This window comes from Sturnus vulgaris, chromosome 2 (genome assembly GCF_052056855.1).
Source record: "Sturnus vulgaris isolate bStuVul1 chromosome 2, bStuVul1.hap1, whole genome shotgun sequence".
Classification (NCBI taxonomy): domain Eukaryota; kingdom Metazoa; phylum Chordata; class Aves; order Passeriformes; family Sturnidae; genus Sturnus; species Sturnus vulgaris.
In genome coordinates this window covers 35297399-35319228 of record NC_142244.1, presented here as the reverse complement: position 1 = coordinate 35319228, position 21830 = coordinate 35297399, and the positions used below count along the sequence as shown (strand labels likewise).

At 40.3% G+C, this 21830-nt stretch overlaps 1 protein-coding gene across 8 annotated transcripts in view; it reads left to right on the top strand.

The window, feature by feature from the left end:
* Positions 1-21830, top strand: part of TENM4 (teneurin transmembrane protein 4) — a 1535416-nt gene that overhangs the window by 1174284 nt on the left and 339302 nt on the right. For all 8 annotated transcript variants that reach the window (XM_088159254.1, XM_088159253.1, XM_088159247.1 and 5 more), the window contains one exon: positions 19203-19491. In XM_088159254.1, the coding sequence (XP_088015380.1) occupies positions 19269-19491 (223 nt within the window). In that variant the 5' untranslated portion in view covers positions 19203-19268. The remainder of the gene's footprint in view (positions 1-19202; positions 19492-21830) is intronic.

Below are 21830 nucleotides of genomic sequence, written 5' to 3'. Positions count from 1 at the left end.
TCAACAAGTAAACCTTTATTACTAATGAGTGCTAAGTCCTTTAATTATTCAACCTTCCTGTTTACCTTGGTGTGATATCCACATCTGAGAACCACAGTATTATTGAAAACAAATGGAAATCAGTAGAAAGGGCTCAACTAGAAAACAAGGCAGTCCTTTTTATTGTGATGGATAGGCATGAGTGTGGGTCATTGCTCCGAATAGTATCACTAAGCTGCCTGTGCTTTGGCCAGGGCCAAGGCATTTGACCTGCCTAGGCCACACTTTCTATCATCTTGTGAGTCATAATTAATTCACGTGATGGATGGCACTTTGTAGTTGTCAAGCAAAGTCACAGCCCTGGCCTTCAGGGAGACTCCACCTCTATGTCAACCATGCTGAGGATAAATAGCAACATAAATGCTGCTAAGGGTAGGTAGCCTTGGTCTGGTTAGGACTCTGATAAGTGTTCTTTGACAGAAAAATGTACAAAGAGCCCAGGCTTTGATTCATTTGTTGCTATGCCACTCCAGTACTAGCTCACTCAGTTTTCATGGAAAAAATCATCGAAGTAGAGAATGCTTCAGGTTGAAAGGGATCTTTTAAAGGACATTTGGTCCAACCCCCCTACCAAGATCAGAGACGTCTTAAACTTGATCAGGTGGTCAGAGCCCCATCCAACCTGTTCAGTGTTTTCAGGGACAGGGCATTTGCCACCCCTCTGGGCAGCCTGTGCCAGTGTCTCACCACCCTAATTTTAAAAGACTTCTTACATGTAACTAGTCTGAAGTGACCCTCTTTTAGTGTGAAATCATTACCCCTTTTCCTAGCTCAGCAAAACCTGCTAAAGTTCTTATCCCTTGTGTAATGTTTAACTCATAGGTAGTTTAAGATAATGCTGGGAATTCATCTTGGAGGCAGACTTTCAGAATCAGACCACCAAGGTGCTCTGAACAGTCATGGCTCTACATTTCTGTCCTGTGTCTCTGAGAGAAAGCTTTTGTTTCCTTGTTTGTTTTTTCTTGTTTTTCTTCTGAGAAGACTCATGTCTGACCAGTGTTGGCAAAAAGGCCAATTCTCCAAATATGGCAGAATTACAGTGATCCGAATCCTGCTGAATTCCACGTGCTGATGGGCTTCAAAATCAATTGCTCATAATGTACCTTATTAAGGTGAACACTTGAAGGGAGAGAGGGGAGAAGGGAGAGAGAGAGGGAGAGAGAGAAGACATCTGTTTCAGAGCAAAATGAAATCATAGCTGCAGGCAGGCATGGAAGAGATCAAGGGATGCTTTTAAAATATTAACAAAATTGCAAAACAATCCCTAGGGGTGCTGTAGGAATATTTGATTTGACGACAATGCAGTTGCAATTCATTCTCTGCCAAGAGCTGGGAGAGAGACCATTGCCGTCCAGTAATCCCCCTGCAAATGGCATCTTTCTTTCTTAAACACGCCTTCATTATTGTTCACATTGTTTGGTGATTTGCAGAGCTTCATGTAATAGCTCAAAATCAGAGATTAGAGTCAGGAGGGCAAGCTGGCAGCATTTCCTCTCTGGCTGATGTTGCCTTCACTCCCAGACAATCTGTTCTAAATGATATCTTCTCCATCAATGGGTTTCTAATGAAAGATCAGTTTCATTTAATTTGTTTTTTTTTTTTCTCTTAAATTAAAAAAAAAAGAGAGGAAGAAAGAAAATTAAATTGAATGCTGAGGAAAGTTTTACAATGCTCAACAATCTTGGGAGGAAGGGGAAGGAGCAGGGTTTTCCCTAAGAAAACCCAAGGTCTCAATTGTTATATTTGAGCCTGCCAGGTGTGAGACTACCAACATGCAGCTCTTTCAAACTCTGGAATGCATGTAAGGCAATGCTAGACTGGGTTTAAGAACAGGATATCACACTTACTTCAGGGGTTGCATAATGAACTCATAATCAGTAAGAAGAAGAACATTTTCTTTTACAAAAAGATCTGAAAACTACTGTTAATATGGAGGGACCTGTTTCTTACAGTTTGGCAAGATGCAGTTTTGGCTCTGCCTATGCTAGTAAATGAAACAACACAAAAGGGTTATTGTTTATATTGTTAAATAGCAGCTAAACAGCAATTAATAGAGGTTCCTAGCAAGGTTTTGACCTGGGCATACAATTTCTGAGCACAACTAAGGCATCAGCATAGGCCAGGAACCAATCCCAAAATGCAGACTACATCACCCTGTTTTGGATCCTTGGAGGATAGATGAAGGCTTCACCATGCCAGTTTACCTCGGTTCCAGGGAATAGTCCCAGACAGTTATTTACTGTAATAAAGTATTTAATTTACTAGTGTTGGTTTCTCATTTGTGTCTTGGATTTCAGTGAGCTGAGTTCCCAGATGAGATTGGTAAAAAATCTGTTTGAGGACCAATATATTATCGGTGTTCTTGTTTAGCAGTAAAGTAACCATCAAACCACCAGCTTTTGTTGCTGTCTGCTTGTTTGTTTGCTTGAGGGTTGGGGGGGGGAGAGGGGTTAAGTTTAGATACATTTGTTTCCAAACTTAAACATTACTGAAACCATTTCTTACGTCTTAGTGAAATGGTTTAATTTCAGCCTTTTCCTATGTAAAACCCTGGGCTAGCTGGAAATCTGCTATAGTTCTTATACCACTTTATAATAAAGACAAGGAAGAAAAGGGGTGGGAGGTATCAGCTAAGGAAGGGACAGAGCCTGTTAATAATATTGACATAATTAATGCACTGCTTAAGCATTTTCCCTGAAGTGTTTCTCTTTCTGCAGTCCCATGGGAAAAGTGTTGGGCTCAAGGTAGGGATCTCAGCTGCTGTCTCTGCCCCTTTCTCACTGCATTTACTTCTTTTTCAAAATTCTGGAGTTAGATACGTGGTCTGCACCTTCCCTCCTCCTTCCCTCATGGAACAGCTGCCCTCTCTGACACAGATAAGCTAATTTGAGCTGAAAAGCATGAAGTAAGAAGGCCACAGGCATGTTTGCCTTAGGCCAGGATCTTGATGGTGTCTGTCTGTGATCCTATCGCCCCTTCTCTCTACATTTATGCCGAGCCCTCATGTTGAGAGCAGCTCTGCACAGCAGCATAAAATCAGGAGCTTAAAATATGCTCAAGCCCAGCTGTTCTCCTGCCCTTGTCACAGCAGAGACAGTGGAATGGAAGGTGGAAGAAGGCTCATGCTTCCATCCTCGTGCTAACGCAGTTATGCAAAGTTAATAAATAGGCATATAATGCTGTACTTTACATTAATGAGGCTCCTGGTTAGGCACATTTATTTATTGCTGCTGCAAAAATAAGACAGTTAACCTCTAGAAGAAAGGGTGATGTGGAAGAGACATACTCCATGTCACCACAAGTACAGCCACATCACCCCCTGTCACACCTCTGGGCTGTTGATGCTTTTTGGCATCAGTCATATCATGTTCTTTCAGAGCGGCAGCCACCTGCTCTGCAGCAGGCCACAATGACCACTCAGTGCAACTTCTTGCTCTTGATTTACCATCTTAGAAAGTGCCAAAGAAGTCACTGACATATTAGAGTTGGCTGCAGGGCATAGCCCCTAGGCCATTGCTCCTACTGTGAATGGTGTCCTTCCACTGTCACTTCTGCATGTGACATTGGCATGTTCCTTCCCAGCTCTTCTTCAGAGACAACTACTAAAGAAACAGTCCTCTCCAAATCTAGGCCATGGGACCTCTGCTTGTTTCCATTAAGCATATAATTACAGAGAGAGCATTGTTTGACTCACTAGCTCTGGTCCAAGCCAACACATAGGCAATAAGCAATGCCAGGGTAGGAGGTGAAACACATAAGAATAAGAATTCCACTTGTAGCTCCTTGCTTTGATGCTGTACTCATCCCACCTTACACACATCCTTTGCTGAATTACAATTTGTAGCTTAACAGAAGCTCAGCTTAGCTGAGAAAGTTCAGCTATGAGCTTCTCCTCCACATTCCAGAGGTAGCTGAGGTGTGAGGCACTTAAGTGCCAAAAAGGCACTTAAGATCCTCCAGTCTGGCAAAAATCTTCATACCCTCTCTCCAGATGTTGCAACCACTGGGTATGCAGAGCAGACAGGAGTTATATTGCCATCTTCAACAGGACAGCAGAATGTAGGCCCTGCCTTTACCTTAAACAAAGCATTACTGTCTTTCATAAATCCCTCCTTAGGCTGTAGCTTTGGCCAGCAGCAGATTCTGGCTGTCCTACCCAGTCCCACCATGCAGCAGTGGGAACCAGATTGGATCTCTGGATGTCTGGTCTGCAAAAACCCCTTACTTTTGATTTTTTTTCATTTCTGCATGCATTTTTTGCCAGATGAGAGTCACACAGAGGCTAGCATTATCTCAAGGAAGGAGATGTGCGTGGGTGAAAATGACTAGCCAGGGCGAGATAGGGAAAGAGGTCTTTGCTTTAATTTTTTTGCCTGCACAAACATTTCTCTGCCTTGGAACTGTGCACTGTGAGGTGCACAAGCCTTGTCATGCCCAAGACCATTCCAAAGCAGTTGCAGGAAAAGAAACTAAAATCCAGTTTCCCATTACAGGGAAAAGGGGAAAAACATATTTGAGAGAGGAAGGTCATAGAGATGAGAGGAAAAAATTATCTTAATTAGATTTATCCCTTGACTAGACCCCAGTCAACTGACCTGCACGTTTGGCTTTTTTAAAGATTGTGATCCCCATCATCTTCCAGTGGAAAGTGTCCCTGTCCATGGCAGGGGGGCTGGAACTAGATAATCTTAAGGTCCCTTCCAGCCCAAACCATTCTGAGTCTGTGATATCAAAGTGTCTTAACATTATCCCTTCACAGAGGAAGCAGGTGAATGTTCTTCAGTTTATGTGACAGCACCATGCCTCTAGCACATTTGAGACAGAGCAGCTGAAGATACTGACCCCACCCTCAGCTGGGGGAAGAAGCCAAGGAGCATGGATCATCCTCTGTATTTCCCTAAGAGCAAACCAGATTTTTAGAAGAATCACATATTTCACCTCCTTTCACTTTTAATTATTGCTTGCAGGGTACAACTCCCAGCAGCAGGACCTTGTGTCCATGCCAGCATAGAGGGGCAAGGGTCAGATTTACAAAGTCAGATGCTCCAAAAACGCTGCCACTGGTGTCAGCTGGACTGAAATATTTCCATCTGCACTAATGGCCACTGAGTGAGCCCCAAAGAGCCTGGTGTGTGTTCCTCACTTTTAGCTTCATTGCGGATGTTTGCCTCCAGCCTGCTGTGCCTATGAAGGATGGGGAGAGGCATTTTCTCTTTCATTTCCATTCCCATTAATACAGTTGTATTTTGTGAGGTGTTTGTTTACATGAGCCTTCTCGGTTCTCTCCTCTCAGGGGAGCCATTAATTTATCTGCTTTGCTTTTCATCAACAGGAGTTGACAGAGGGAGTTATGGGTTAACTGCTCTGTTTAGAGCAAGTGGCAGGTGCTGGTATCACTCAAACTAAATGAAAATATAAATATCTCTTTACCTACCCAAGAAATTAGCTTAAAAACCCCAGTGTTTAGGTTCAACCTGTTTGTAAGCCTAATGACCCAACTCGGCACTAAACGTGTTTATTGACAGCTTGAAGGCTGGACTGCTCCAGACCCCAGCTACATATAATTATGGAAAGAAAATTTTTAAAATGCCTTAATCATAAAAGGCACTATGCTTATTATGTCAGAAAGCAGCCTAATTTCAGAGAGAAACCTGCTCCATCAAACCCAGGCCCCCTCAAGGGTCCATGGGGGCAAATCAGCAGCTCCCAAGGTCACAGGTTACAGCTGAGAAAATTGCCAATGTGCTCTCTTACATGTTTCTTCATAGTTTCATTTTGGCTCACCCTGAGAAGGAGATTTTCAAAAGACTCCAATTTCTTAATTTTATTCCTTTTTGTCCTCAGCACTGACACTTTTGGAGACTGAAATATGATGCAGTACAGCCCATACCATAAAAGTGAACATTAAAAGGTTTTGTACAGAGAGCTGAGCTTATAAAGCCCCATTTTACTCCCCGAGTGAAATGAATGGAAAATACTTCCAAGTAATTTAAAGGACTTTGGATCAGATGCACAGTTCACAAAAGCCATGGTGGTATAAAACTCATTCCAGTCAGGAGATTACACAACAGATTCAACTCCTCATTGGTCAGAAATGTAGGGAGAAAACTAGTGGTTTGTGGAATACCTTGAGATATAGCTTACACACAGCATAATTTCCAAAGCAAAAAGCTACAAAGTAGTAAGAAAGATTTTTAAATTTTTTTTAATATTCATTTTTTGTACACGGCATAACAACTAGTTATTACTACTGAAATAAAAGGGAAAAAACAAAAGGAAAGAAAAACAAGGAAGTGAAGGGAGGAAAAAGATGCTGCCTGCATTTAAGTGGTATGCTTACACCAGTTTTCAACTGTTCTTGAAAACAGTGTGGTAAAGATACGGCACAGAGAATAAAAGCTCAAGAGAAATTCTAATTAAGGGCAGAGAAACTTTGCTCTGTAAGCAAGGAGGAGGAATAGATGAGATGTGGACATGGACCAAGGGGTTTCATCGAGGCAGTTTCCATGATGCAGCAGCAGCTCTCTTGTCAAGGAATGGAGCAATACTATCTCTCAGAGTCACAAAATGTACACCTGCCCATGGATGGTAGGGGCTAGTGCTGGAAAAGATGCACTAGAATGGTTATTAGAAACCCTCCATTCTATTGCTTGAAAACTGGTCAGAAATACAGATTTTAGGTCAGGCAAATTTTTGCATGCATGACCTAAAGTGGAAACAGCTCAATCTGCCAACTTAGATGATAGAAAAGAGTATCCCAATCTGTTTTCCTTCCCACCACAGTGTATTTCCTCTTGCCTGAGCCTTGCATCTAATAGTGAAATGCCCCTATAAAACCAGATTGACATTAATCTCGCTTGATTAAAGTTGGTGTTCGCTACAAAAATAAAAAGGTAAGGATTTGGCAGATAAGGGCTCTTTTTCTTTCAATTTCCAGACAATTTCCCTGATGGTGTGGTTTTATGAACAGCTGCATTAGTATCTCCAGGGAGGCAGGAAGCAGCAGGGTGGCTGAGCCCTAGCAGGAGGGAACATCTCAAGCAGGGTTTGTCATCAGAAACATTGAAACAGGGAACCATTCCTCTACTGAGGCTGACATTTTCAAACCCAGGAGCCTGCACTTTGGTGAAAACAAACTTATGTTTAAAGGATTCTTGGCAATTGGATTTCCTGCAGATTTCTGCATCCAACAGATGCAAGCATTGATCCAGCTTCACTTGGGCAATGATATGTTCAATGAGACATTTGGCTTCAGGAGAGTATGACTGAGGATGTTGCTGTCTCCTCTGTCTCCATCTGTACTGCTTGCTTTACAGACATAATTGCTAATAAATTAACATTTGTATACTGCCTTGAAAATCGTGAGCTTAAATATAGGTTTTTATTAGCTCATATCCTGGCAAAATATTTCTTTCATACAAATTACTTTTTGTAATTGAATTATCCCTTGCGATTTTTAAAACTTAGAAAGTGGTTGGACCTCTGCTATTTATCATTCTTCTCTGCAAGAGTTTGCCAAGGTAGGAAGGAAATTGGTAGAAAATTTATTGCAAAAAAGTAGATAAGCATTTTACTTTAGGGTTCTTTTATGTCCATGATTCCAGCAAGCCTAATAATCTTTGCAAATCATTAGCATGTTATAGCCCAGAATCCATCCTGAAACTGTATGATCTCACCTCATAAGTTTCTTGTTAGACTCCTAGACTCCCTCGGACATCTTCTTAATAGTGATATGTCTCATAAATTATTTATTGAAATGACATGCTTAAAAGCATCAAAAAAGACCTTTTACTTGGCTGTGAAACAGCTGGAGAATGGTTATATCTGTTTCTCATAAAATGGGCCCAAAAGGTTAAATGCCTTCTCCAGGATCACACAATAAATTAGTGGTACAGCAGGGCATAGGAGAAATTGGTGCTGTTTCCCAGAGTCCTGCTTCTCAGCAGTAGAATAGCTATCTCTTCATCTCAGGAACTGTAGCGTGGCCCAAAATGAAGATGGTTTACTTGCTACTGAAACCCATGGTTTCCATCTCTTAAATTCTCTATTCTTTTGACATCGGTGGAGCTGGCAAAAGCTGGTGCTTTGGGTGGGCTTTGATTTTGTTTTTTATCATTTCCCAAAATACTGGCTTTCCAGAGATAGACAGTCATCCATGACTTCACATGTAACACTCAGGATTCAGAGAGAGCCACTGAGTAAGACTCATGTGTTTTCCTAAATGTAATCTGATAGGTCTCAGCCAAATGATGGAGCCTCTTACTGAGTTTTGCTTTATTGTCTTTTTACTTCCTAAGGCATATAAAAGATTGTGGTTTTTGCATCTATTTGAAACAAATAGTAATAATTAACATTTATATAGCACTTCCTGCTTTTTAAGCACTGCTCAAGCACTAATAGCTCTTGGTTTAGTGTAAACTAATGTAATCTCACTCTGTTTTGCAATCTACTTGCATCTTTTGTTGACTGAGAGCTAGTTCAATTGCTTCTAATCTTTGGTCTAGCTAGTCATTATAGGTATGACTAAGAAGAGCTATTTACATCTTCAATTGCTTTCTCCTTTCCCCAGCTCCTTCATTTGCTTTTTCCTTTTCTTCTTGCAATGTCTTTTTGCTGAATATTCTTTAAGATGGATTCCTTAGTATGGCAGCAAAGCTTTTCTTCAGGAAAAGAGTGGGCCTTTCCACTCATTTTGTTAAATATTATAAAAACTTATAAGAAAGATTTAATAAGTCATTCTGTTTTGCCACAGAAAGTCAAATGTTTTCCTATGGCAAACCAGAAGATTCATCACTTAGTCACTAACTAGTGATCTTAATACCAACAATGCAGAATTTATTTTTCAGTTTGGACTTGGATAAACCACTTAATTTCTTATCTAGCATTTTATCAAGTGAAAGTTGATTGAATTTCATTATTACTGGCATGAATCCAAGAACTCCAGTAAACAGGCTTCTGATGTGCAAACAGGAGCTGGGGTTTGTGTAGTCTGTGCCACCGACTTCCTGCATTATTTGGTCAGGTCACTTTCTTTCTGCCAGTCTGTTCTGCCTGTAACATGGGAGAGATGAAAATGGATTTCCTTAAAGGCTAAATCAGTAAGAAACCTGAGCTTTTGCCACATGTTTAACACAAAAAAAAAAAAAAAAAAGAGAGAGAGATAAGAGAGAAAAGTAAAAATAAACCCTGCTGTTACTCTGTTAATAGAATAAATGTAATGTTTTAATTTTTTTACCTGAACTACAGTGTCAGTTATCCTTACCTTATTAAGATCCCTCTTTAATACACCTTTCAGTCGAGTGGCATTTGTACATCTGGAAGAGTGTATTGATGTCTGTTTTGGAAAGTTACTGAATCATAGAATCATGGAAGGGTTTGGCTTGGAAGGGACCTTAAAGATCATCTGATGAGTAGGGACACTTTCCACTAGATTAGGTTACTCAGAGCCCCATCCAACCTTGAATACCTCCAGGGTCGGGGCAGCCACAGCTTCTCTGGGCAACCTGTGCCAGTGCCTCACCACCCTCACAGGGAAGAATTTCTTCGTTGTATCTAATCTAACCCTACCCTCTGTCAGTCTGAAGTCATTCCCCCTTGTCCTATCACTCCATGCCCTTGTCAAATTACCCTCCCCAGCTCTCTTGTAGCCCCTTCAGCCACTGGAAGGTGCTCTAAGGTCTCCCTAGAGCCTTTCCTCTATATCCCTGTACATGCAGTGCTAAGCTGCAAGCCTGCAATCAGGTGTAAATCCTCTTGCATGTGCTTAAAATTTCTTTCTAGAGGTGATACCATTATTTTTCCAGTGAAGGGGCCCTTTGTTTCAGAAAAAAACCCAAACACTTCCTATTTCTAATTTACTATTTTTACCTCTCTATTTTTTCCCCATAGACATTTTGCCTAAGAAAAATACACTTCTACTGCATAAGCTTATTGTGCCATTATTGTGTGAAAGTGAAGCCCTGGACACAGTAGGGGTCACACTGATTAATCAATCCCTAGCATCTCTCAATGCACTCTGATTATCTCACAGAGAAGTCCTAAAATGAATCAATTCATGAGCCCTTGCAGTCTTTTTTACAGATAATTCATATTTTAATAAACTTAGTTTGAAGTTCAACCCTTTAGGGAATGTTATCAGAACAAGAAAACAGGTTGGTTTCTCCCCCTGCTGAAGGAAGGGAAGGAGAGATTACCCAGTACCACAGCATCTGTGACAAGAGCAGGGACATTTTTACATGTGATGTTGTAGTAAGACAAGGACAGGTTGGCTTGTGACTAATCCTGCAGGAGTTTCCTGCGTTACTTACTTGAATTCAAGTAACTGGATAAGATAGTTGCCTTTGCCTGCAGAAGAGAGATGATAATACTTTTTCCCTATGCTGTGCATCCTGCCTGATTAGTTGAGAGTTTCCCTCTGCTGCAGGAAGTTTTACATCTTATTGTTCTGCAGAGTGTCTATATAATTAATCTTAATAAATAGGCAGATACAAAATAAATCTGCCCTTAGCAATACTTTTTGAGCATAATTCTGAGTATATTCCTCCAAATTCAGTTGAACCTATGGCATTCTCTGCTATTCAATGGCAGTAGTAAAAGCCAGTGCTGGCCAAACTACTTTTCTATTGTTTTCAGTCAAGCCAATGACAAAAAGGAGAAAAAATGCAGATCTTGCAAGTTTTATACTACAGGTCTCCTTCAATGCCAGCTGTCACCCTGTGAGCTGCTCACACTCCAGGCTGCATCTGAAAGGTGTAGAGCAGAGCATGCTCTGAAACTGTTTCAAACACAAGGTGCACATCAACGTGGTAAGTTTACTGAGGAATCTGGATACAGGGTGGTGGCTGCAGGCAGAAAAGGCACACGTGCTTTCTTTCCTAACAGAGTCCCAGCCTTCATTCAGCTCTTTTCAGAAATAATGCACAATAGCAAAAAAGATACCTCCGAGAGTGGGTATGAGTTCAAGGCCTCTTTTCTTATGGAAAAGGCTGAGGGCTCATCAATATTTCCATGAAGAAGACTGTGAATGGTGACTTCAAATGAGACAAGGACTTCTTCACACCACACACAGTCACACTGGGGCACTGCACACAGGATATTGTGAAGGCCAAAAGTATTTAAGAGTCAAAAGGGATTAGGCAAACTCTCAGAGGACAGGTTGATGAGGGACTGTCACACTCGGTGGTCCTGCAGAGAAATTTGCTGAAGTGGATAGAGGGGAAGGACCAACCTTGATTCTTAAATCACTGTTCACAACCACTGTCCCCTTCTTCTCTTCCAAATTGACTGCATCCAATCCATACAGGGGTAATAAAGATGGATAGTTTCCTTGTTCAATTTATTGACAGAGAAGTAGGGATACAGAGCTAGTGTATCTAAGCATGGGAATGCACTTACCTAATTGTGTAATAAAGAGGTTGAATGGCAGAAGGTGTGTATAGGAATTGCCTTGGGATTCTTGCTACATTTTCATTTGGGTCATAATTCAATTACAAAGGCTCCCTTAAAGGCCACAACAGAACACTGAGAATTAGACACAAAGCTTACCCAGGAGTGGGTATAAGGCTTAACAGCCTAAGTGAGTCCTATACCAGCCTTTTCTAATTGTCTAAGAGATGAGACACTAGCACAGGATACCCAGGGGATTTGTAAGTGCGCCATCCCTGGAAGTGTTCGTGGACAGGTTGGAAAGGGTTTTGAGTAACCTGGTCTAGGGAAAGGTGTCCCTGTCCATGACAGGGAATTAAAACTAGGTGCTCTTTAAGGTCCCTTCCAATGCAAAGACATCTTACTTGTTGTCATAGAGTCCATTCTAGTACTAGTTCTAGTACTAGAAATTATCAATTTTTTTTGTTGTTGAAAACAAACAAACAAAAATCAAACCCCGGACTATGTTTTTCTTTTCTGAAAGAAAAAGGAAAAATTCTCCCAAACAGATTGAGAAAGGCTACGCCAAGGGCTTTCACCTAGCATGTTTGAGACACCTTCAAAAATTCATCGTGTCTGACTCGGATTAAAGACATAAATTTTAGCTTCGTGTATCCCAGGTAAGAGCCCAACATAGCAAAAGGTGGGTGATGGAGAAAGAATGGGAATACTTTCAGTGACTACCTGCATTTTATGTCACCAGTTTTTTGTCACTCTGAGATTTGCTGATAAATGGTCTAGTCTCACATGGGATTTGGATGTGTGGCACATCACACACCCAAACATTGAGTTTGAGATAGAGAGTTAGGAAAAATTTGTAGGCTGACCATAAAGGAATGTACATGGTCAGGCTGTGTCTTTTGGCATTTATTATTTAAATGCCATTATGCATCGTCTATTAAAATGAGGTTCTGAAAAAAACCCACTTCATCCAAGAATGGCTAATAGACTCATAATGAGAATTTTAATATAAAATTACTATTTTTTCCAAAGTAATTTCCATTTTGGCATAAGCCAGAGGAGGGTTCTGATGGCTGCAACTGCAGACTGCTTATACTTGTCAAAAATTATTCAAAAGAATTTTTAATTTTGGGCCCTAAAACCTTCCCCTAGCACAGGTTAAATGTTCCAGCCCATGACAGAAGACTTAGGGAGTTGCAAACCAGAAATAATTGAGATAATTGCATTCCAGCCTCCTTCATGTTTTCCCACCACTACTGTTTCAAGCTTTCCCGGGCCTCCAGCTTGATGCTGTTTTAGATTTATTCATGAAAAGGTCACAAACCACATCTTTTGGACAAGGCATTACCAACTGCCTAGCAAGTCTCTTACCAGTAGAAGAAAGGCTTAGTGGTTGAGACCAGAAAAGGGAGGTTTTGTTACTTTTTTTGAGTACTGGGTTGAAGCCAAGCAGTATTAATTCAAGTCTTCATTCTCCTCTCTTGTGCCTGCTTCTTTCCTAAGTCTTTGCCAAAAATGTGAGAGGATGTTATACCTATAGCTTAATTTATTTCCTACAAAGATCTTATGGGATTTGAACCTCTGTTATAAATCTGAAGCTTAAAGTTTAATAAAAGACACAAGAATCCTTTATGTTATAGAAGAATCTCCCGGAAACCTGGTAAATGGCATCACACTGTTTAAGCCACAGTAGTGTATTTGCTAAGATCAGATCATTGCTGACTCTGATCACCAGGCAATACAAATTTGATTTGAATAACCCCTGAGTACATGTCTAAGTATTTGTTGAAAGCATTTATGCCAGGTTTGTGCTTTAGATGAGGTGGAATGGGAGGCAATATCTTAGACAATTTTTGACAAATGAAAATGACCAAGTAAGATTTGTCAGGTTCAATATTTTGTGTAAAGAAAGCCAGTTTTTTTCAAGGTCAGGCTGGATGGGGCTCTAAACAATCTGAACTAGTGCATGACATCCCTGCCTGTGGCACTGAAGTTGGAAGTAGATGATCTTTAAAGTTCCCTCCAGCCCAAGCCTTTTCATGAGGCTATGAAATCACAATAAGGAGACTTGAACAAGGCATTTACATCCTCATGGAAGTGGTAGGACTGTCGCAGTGGACTGCCTTCTTTCAAATATGATGTAAAATACCAAGTGATGACTTAATTTGTTGTAGGATATTATTAATCAAGACACAAAGTCATTTAATCATCTGAACTCACAACTCCTTTGGTTGCAGCTTAGGATCCTGAGTTGGAGCTAATTTCCCAATTAACATCACTGGTTTGCCCCCAGTATCTCTTGGTGTCTTTGAGAAGATTAATATACAAGCTGAAAATCTGTCTCCCTTTTGACTCTGAGTGGGGTTTTCATCACTCACCATGGGATTTCACAGGTCAGATATAACTGCAATTGTCCATGCTCCACATTCCTTCTGACTGAAGGACACTATGGAACATGAAAGAGCATCTTGTTAATAGTACCTGAGGTTTGTGCTACTGTTCTCCAACAAAGCTCTCAGACATGCATTGGCCACAGTTTTTAAAATTAATTATTCTACTATGCTTGTGCAACTTGGTTCTCAAAAAAATCCAGGGCTCATTACCAGACTCAGCCTTAGAGATCAAGTTGCTGTCCTCAGTTGTGTTGTTGTCTTCTTGCACCACCTTAAGCAATTCACTTTGACTTCCTGTGGCTCATCTCTTCCTCTATAAAGTGAAATAAAGGATACTTGCTCGCTACTTACCAGGTTTAGGTCTTAGTTAATGATTCGATTTGTGGAGCCCAAAGGAGGGAATATAAAATTAAGCTTGCTCCTCAGCATCCTATGGTTGTGCTCATTCTAGAAAAGGCAGCAGCAATAACAAATAGGGAAAAATATTGCCCTAAGGTGTGAAATGAGATGGAGTTCAAGAAGACAGAAAGCATGCCCTACAGAGTAAAATGATGCCATTTCTGCATAGGCAGTTCTGCAGAGGAGACCACTGACTGTGGGAAGTAGTCTTTTTCTTCCTTCACCACAAAGGTGGAGGTAGAATCAACCCACCAGAGCTCATGCTCACATTTCTTTGCAGACAAGATATTTCACTCTTCCAGCTTTCTCCTCACCCTGTTGCCATAACTATATGGCAAGTATGTAAAGCTATCTGTACTGTTTAAACCCTCGCATTTTGACAGAAAATTGGATGATATGACATGCTGCTTCCCAGAACAGGCGCTGTCTATCACCTTGCTGCTAATCTCTGTGATTAGTGACCTGCAATGTAAGTCAGCTATCAAAGACCACCTGTCCTTTTTGCTGTAAGCGCCTGCTAGCATATCGCTTTGTGGTGTCACACTGCCTTGTCTGGTTTCTGATTGATGCAAGTTTGTCTTTTGAGCAGTGACTCAGAAAATAAATCATACTCCTTGCCATTCATTGAGTGCGATTCTGCAGCACAAAGCTGGTGTGGTTAATCAAAGCTCCAAAGAGCAACAAAAACCAGCAGAACTGAGAGTGAGGATGAGAGATATAAAGGATAAAACATCATAAAAAGGTTTATTTGAGAGCCAACCAAACCAAAAGCAAAATAAAAAGAGCTGCAAATAAGCATTATGTTTGCTGCATTACTGCGCCAGAACCAGAAAGCTAATTCTTTTGCTCCACACCCTGATATATATGCAAGGATGTGAGAAGAGTCCCACACTTCTGAAAAATATAACTATATCAAGGAATCTGATTTTATAGGCTTTTACTTCTAATTAACCCTTTCTGGGGTCAGTGGGATCTTTCTGAGTAGAATAAGTAAATACAGAAGGATGCTTCTGTTGAGAACTGTACTCCAGACCAGTTTGTGGTCCAGCTGCGATCGGACCCCCATTCACAGAGGGCTGCCAAAAATACGAATGACTGTTGCAACTAATTGGCTGTAAAATAAAATGTAAAAAAAAAAAAAAAAAAAAAAGTGAAATTTTATATGTTATGCAGACAGCAGTATGATGAAAGAATCAAACAGAACTAGAAACACTGCATTATAGGACAAGAAAACCCTATTCAAATATAAATGATCCAGAGCAGGAGGGTTTTGTGCTTTTATGAAGGGAAAATGAACACAGAGATGGAAAGATCTATATTTAAAAGTCTGTGTTTTTTTACATCCGATCCAGCAAGTTTATGGAAGCTTTTAAAATTATGAGGAGCAATCATGAGCTAAACACAGAAAGAAACTGGTCGTTGACTATGTAACTGAGATGAGTGTGATTCTTTGCGTTTGTCATGTGCCAGAGAAGTCAAGAAAAACATGAGGTGTTGATGGCACTGATGAAATTGTAGCAGAAGTAAAATCTAGACACAAGGAGTAGCAGATAAAAAAAATAATAATCTACCACAGAAAAACTATGAGGCAAATTCTCTGACAATACAGCTCCATTTAAAGTAAGGTATCTAAACCATCTGGGAATTGGGCTATAAAACTGAGATGACCATGGAGAAGTGCTGGAAACTTACTTAAGTCAGGTAAATGCAACAGTTCACTCTTTAAAAATAACTTTTAAAAAGTCTTCATTATGTTTTATGGAGGTAACCTTTCTATTTTGAAAGTCAAACTAAGTTGTAAGGGAGAGAGAAATAAAAAGTTGAGAAGAGTTACATTTATAAATACATGAATGAGTTGGGAATAGAAACACTGTTACAGAGGAATGTGCATATGGATGGTGCAAATTTACAGGGCTATTTTTGATGAACTGTAGGAGACTTTTCAGTTTTTCAGCACCTTTCCTTACAAAAAGAAAACCCTTCATCTGGTGGGAATTCAGTCAATTTCCTCATGTTTTTTTGTCATTTCCTAAGTTGCAAGGTTACTAATGGTAATTACAGACCCTGTTTGTACCTTGTGGCTCTAGCAGTGCAAAAAGGTTTTCCTGGCACATGTTCCTCTCCTGCTAGAGGGTTTTTAAATGACCAGCCTAGGCAGGAATTGCTACAATGCCTGGGAGCAGATAGAAGCCACCTTTCCTCATTTCTTTCTTAGAGAGTAACCACTTCTCACACACGTTCCACTAACTCCATCCCCCATAATAATAAACCACAATTTCAGTTCATTATAGCAGCTCTCAATGTTGGGCTTTTGTGAAGGAGACTGTTTTAAGATGTTATATTCAAAAGTATAAAAACCCTTCTCCTTCTAAGGTTTTCAAACATAGATGTTAAATGAGACAAATGGATTCAATAATAATTGTAAAAAAAGTCACAATTTTTCATGCCAAAAAAAGCTTTTTAAAAAAAAAACAAAAGGGGGGATATGACAGTGCACTAAAAGGCAATCAGATGTTCTATTACTTTTATTTCTTTCCAGTGTGAAAGCACCAATATGTTTGATTCAATGCAAAAAAAAAAAAAATCTACCAATATTTGGTAGCTCTCTTACATGCTGCTATTGTTCCTTAGCATAACACAAATTCCTTCACTACTGCCTCTAAATTCAGACCTTAGTTTTGCACCCTTACTCTGCAATACATTTAATGTGTCAGTTTTGGTCGGTGAATAATCCATTTGCATTCACTATATTGCATGTACCTGAATGAATTTAAGTCAATGAGTTTGGTGGGTTTAAAAACATGTTTAAAATCAAAGTGGTGCTCAAATCTCTGTGGATGACTGAGGTAAAACTCCTTATAAGACACTCCTCCTTTCCCCTCTCCCTCCCTAAGTGTTCAGTAGTTTCTATGCATTTTGCTGACAAACAGAATGTATGGTCTGCCATCGTCTCTGGAATTGACTGGGAGACAATGGAATTTTTTTATTATTTTTTTTTAATAGTAGTGTCTTAATTTACAGGAAGAATGCTGCAGAAGCTGTGCAAGGTTTTGGAATTGGGGGGTCTGTGATTGCAAAATTGGTTTTGAGGGTTAAAGGGACAAAACCCAGTGAGCAGTTTTAGCACAATCAGAATTGCAGAAGTAGGAGCATGTCATGGTTTAACCCCACGAGAGTCCCAAGAGTGTAACCCTGTTCTTCTTTGCCTGCCAGTTTATCTCACAGCCTTCCTGTAGTTATTGCTTCCTCCTGCAGTCTCTCTTCAACTCCAGTATTTTTTTTAGCTGTGCTTGTGCCAGACAGCTTTTCAAGTAAGAAATTAATAATGAAACATTGTCTTCAGGCTTCAGTATTACTATTATGATTTGTAGGTTATCAAAACCTGTGCTAAAAGTCTTCCATCTTTCACACACTCAGTTTTAAAACCCACAAATGCTACGTTACACCATATCCCTTTAAACTGACCTACAAAGCTCACAGCACATCCATCCTCAGCTACTGCACCATAGCTGTGTGAGGGCAGGTGTAGATGAGGTATTAGGAAGAAATTCTTCACTGTGAGGGTGGTGAGGCACTGGCACAGGTTGCCCAGAGAAGTTGTGGATGCTCCATCCCTGGCAGTGTTCAAGGCCAGATTGGATGGGGCTTTGAGCAACCTGGTCTAGTGGAAGGGGTCCCTGTCCATGGCAGGGGGGTGCAACTAGATGATCTTCAAGGTCCTTTTTAAACCATTCTAGGATTCTATGATTCTCTGAAATCCAGGGCACAGTATCTGAAGCAGGGCTAGGGTCTGAGTCATGGACGAGTAAGATTTCATTAGTACATTCAGGGTTTAGCTTTTCAAGAAAGAAATGCCAACAGAATGTGATTCAGTCCTTGCCATATATTTCCATATGTATTTGCTGTGAAAAAGACCAGGAATTGATAGGTGCTTTTTGAACCTTTTGCTTTCTGTTTTTAAGTGCTGATGGTAAACAACAATATCCTGGGGTGACATTTAGAGAGTCATCTTCTGTTCTTTAGCAGTCAGGAGGATTCCGTTTCTGAGAAGCTCAGTCTGTAATTATTTTCCATGTTTGGTTTGTGGATTTTATCATTATTTTTCCTCATAAACTAGTTTAGATATTAAAAATCATGTTTTTCCATCTTGGTGCAAGTTATTACTCTTATTTTTTCAGTGACTTTTGTCATGTTTAATAAATTTGAAGTAAAAATATAATTTATTAATTGTTTTGACAATACTTTTAATACATTTTATTTCTGATATCCATTTTCTCTGTGTGCTTGCATTGCACTGCATATGTACATTCGTTTTCCCACAGAAATAAATCCCAGGCCATGTTGTTACATGAAGTAGAACGCTATCATTTATTTACACTTTCTCAGCTCTGCTTAAGTTCTAATGTATTTCCAGCTGAGTAAAGATGAGCCCTCTGAAAAGAAAGACATTTTTATGCAATTTCCATCTACATCTTACTCCTTCATTCTTCCTTTCTCCCTCTCCCTTCTCACTTGCCTTCTTATACCATCTCAGTCTTTTGTCCATACATTCTAACCTCATGGTTTATAGAAACATTTTTAAAACCACAGGACAGAACTTTTCCAAAGGCCTCCAGTTGCCCAAATAGAGACATTTCATAATCTCTGGTTTCCCATAGATTAGGTGACTGATGAATACATGCCTCCTCGAGGTGTCTGAATCACTTCCTATGGAAAGAAGACACAATATCACAATCAGTTTCAAATTCCCAAGTGCACGCCTAGTTCAGAGAGATGCAGGTTGCTGCATATATGTATCCTGTTAGCAGTGGCAATTATTAAATGAGTCACGTATAATTGAGACTTTCTTTTTATTGGTAATTGTTCTAAGAGGGTTTTTCTGCAATCCATTAAGTAACATCCCTTTTCCTCAGTGTGAGAATGTATAAAGAAGGCATATTAGCCGTTGAGTGCCCAAAGGCGTGAATTTTTTATTGTCTCTTTCAGGTTATTCCAATCTGACCACCCCACAGACGTCATTATTTTAATGTTGAATACTCAGACAAAGGTGCCATGGATGTAAAAGAAAGGAAACCGTATCGATCTCTGACTCGGCGCCGTGACACTGAGCGCCGCTACACCAGCTCTTCAGCCGAGAGTGAGGACAGCAAGGCTCCCCAGAAGTCCTACAGCTCCAGCGAGACCCTAAAGGCTTATGATCAAGACTCCAGGCTGACCTACAGCAATCGGGTCAAAGACATGGTGCACCAGGAGGCCGATGAATTCTGCCGAGCAGGTGGGTACTTCCCTCCAGATGCAGCTGTAAGCAGCATGACAGAGTCAGCTGAGAGCTGGAGCTGGGTGGGGGGCTACCTTTGAAAGACTCTGAGGCTGAAAGCAAGATGTAAGAGAGAGATTTAAAGAGAACAGCAGAGATCATCTTCATTATATTGCACAGACACTGTGTGCAGCCCAGTATCTTTAAGTGGCACACACATATCCCATGTTCCTCAGCACTTACTAAGACACATTTTCTATGTCTTAGTCTTTCTGTCTGCAGCAGCACATTGCCACTTCCCACCATGAGACTAGAGCTCCTGTGCACATGCTGTACGGTACTGACGTGGCAATGGAAAGTTCCTGCCTGCTCAGGAGACCTTTCACTGTGTCATGTGCCAGCTCTGTCATGAAGGAAGTCAATGAGGATGCTGAGGCAGAAGGCAACGAGGGAAGAATGTCACTGTCCACTGTCCATCTGGTCTACAGCAAAACCCAAGAACCCTGGAAGAAAGGAGGCAACTGAGTTCCAGATGGGATGAACCTTCTTGGCATTGTAGATGGTCTGCAGGCTTTAGTTTTGCTGTAGGGACATGCTCCAATATTAGAGGAGTAAGGAACCACTTTAGGACTTACAGGAACACATTTTGTGAATCTGAGTCACAGTATCTGTGAAGATGCAGAGTTTCAAGTCACCACAGACTTCACAGTTCTAACAGAGATTGCAGATAGTCTCTTTTTTTATTGCTACCCTGAAGTCAGTGCAGTTACATTTTCACTGCTGTTATTGCCTATATAGAGGTAGATTTCTGGCCCCTACTATAAGACTCATCTTCATTTTTCTGTAGAGATGTAGTTCAGATTCCAACCAGGACTTCACATAAATTGTTTTTAGAAGTCCATCAAGAAAAGCATAAAATGGCAAAGTGAGTCAAATAGAGTAAGGCAGCATTCCAGAAAATGAACATAAACTGGCCAACCCAGAGTACACTGTGCACATCCTCTGCAGTTTAGAGAAGCTGATTCCCCAAAAGGAATGCATATAATTACACTCATTAAACTTGAGGGATGCTTAATTTCACTCCTCAAAAATCATGCACTTGTGGTTTTGGTGCAAGACTCATCTTCAAGGCACACACAAGTAAAATTATTTGCAGAAGTATCTTCATGCATATGGCTTTAGTGTTTGAGTTTTAAGATAGCTACAACAGGCAATAATCAACAAAAGGGCCAATAGTTGTTGTTAGTAACACTCTGACATCATAAAAGCAGTTTTCCTCTTAGCAACTCTGAAGTACTTCATCCCCTCTAAGGAATATATGACAATAATGTCTTACGTGTTTTCTTTATAAAAAGAAAAGGAAACTTTTTAGGTCATTGCATTTGTTTACTTCATACAATATATCCACCATGCAGGATAGATGTGAATTAGTCCAGGTCAGTGGTTTTCAACTTGGAGGTCCATGAGGCCATGAAGGTCCATGGACTTCTCCTAAGAAGCCCACAAAAGATTACTTTCCTTGAAAATCCAGTCTGTTGCCAGAGTGTGTAAATTTTCTATACACAAGCTCATACTTCCCTAGGAAAATTTTGAAGGATACTGAGAAATAGTAAAAATAACTGGTCTAATTACTTGAAATGCATTGAGAAGTTAAGACTAACCACATCAGAGCACCAGTTCTGTTTCTGATATAACCCTCACAAATGGCTCAACTTAAAGCTTTCTTCCAGTTTATCCTGAGGGTCCCAAACTGGCCTGAATAGTGTTAACAATAATACCAGACTTTCTGTGCCACATTTTCCACTGGCAGTAAGCCATGAATAGACCTCTCTTTGTGATGCTGCTTGGCTTTAGGCCAGCTGAAACCAAGCCTTATTAGCCTGCTTGACATCAACAAGGCAAAGTGAATTTCTCTCCTGCATTGGTTTGGAAGGCAGAGGAGGGAAACATTTCAAATTGACCAAATAAATTCAGTAAATAAACAAGTCAGCATTTAAATGGTTTTAGCTAGAGTGAGTGTCAGCAAATGTGCAAGTCAGCACAGGAGAAAATAGACCAGATCTGAATTAAAAAGTCTTGGATATTTATTATCTTCCTTTTATTGACTTGAGTTCTTCCAGCTTAAAAGGCAACAGTGAGCATAGAATATGAAAATCAATGCATCTGCTGCTGTTTGTTGCAAATAAATTTGATTTTCAGTTAATTGTAGCAGTCATTTTTCATAATTTATGAGCTGCTGTTACTGGAGAACATTGGTCATGCTGCACATTGATGTGCCTGATGATGCTGAGTGTGGCTTCTTTCAGGTGAAGGTGGAACTCACCATCAGTGACTCAAACATGCAAGGAAAACCAAAA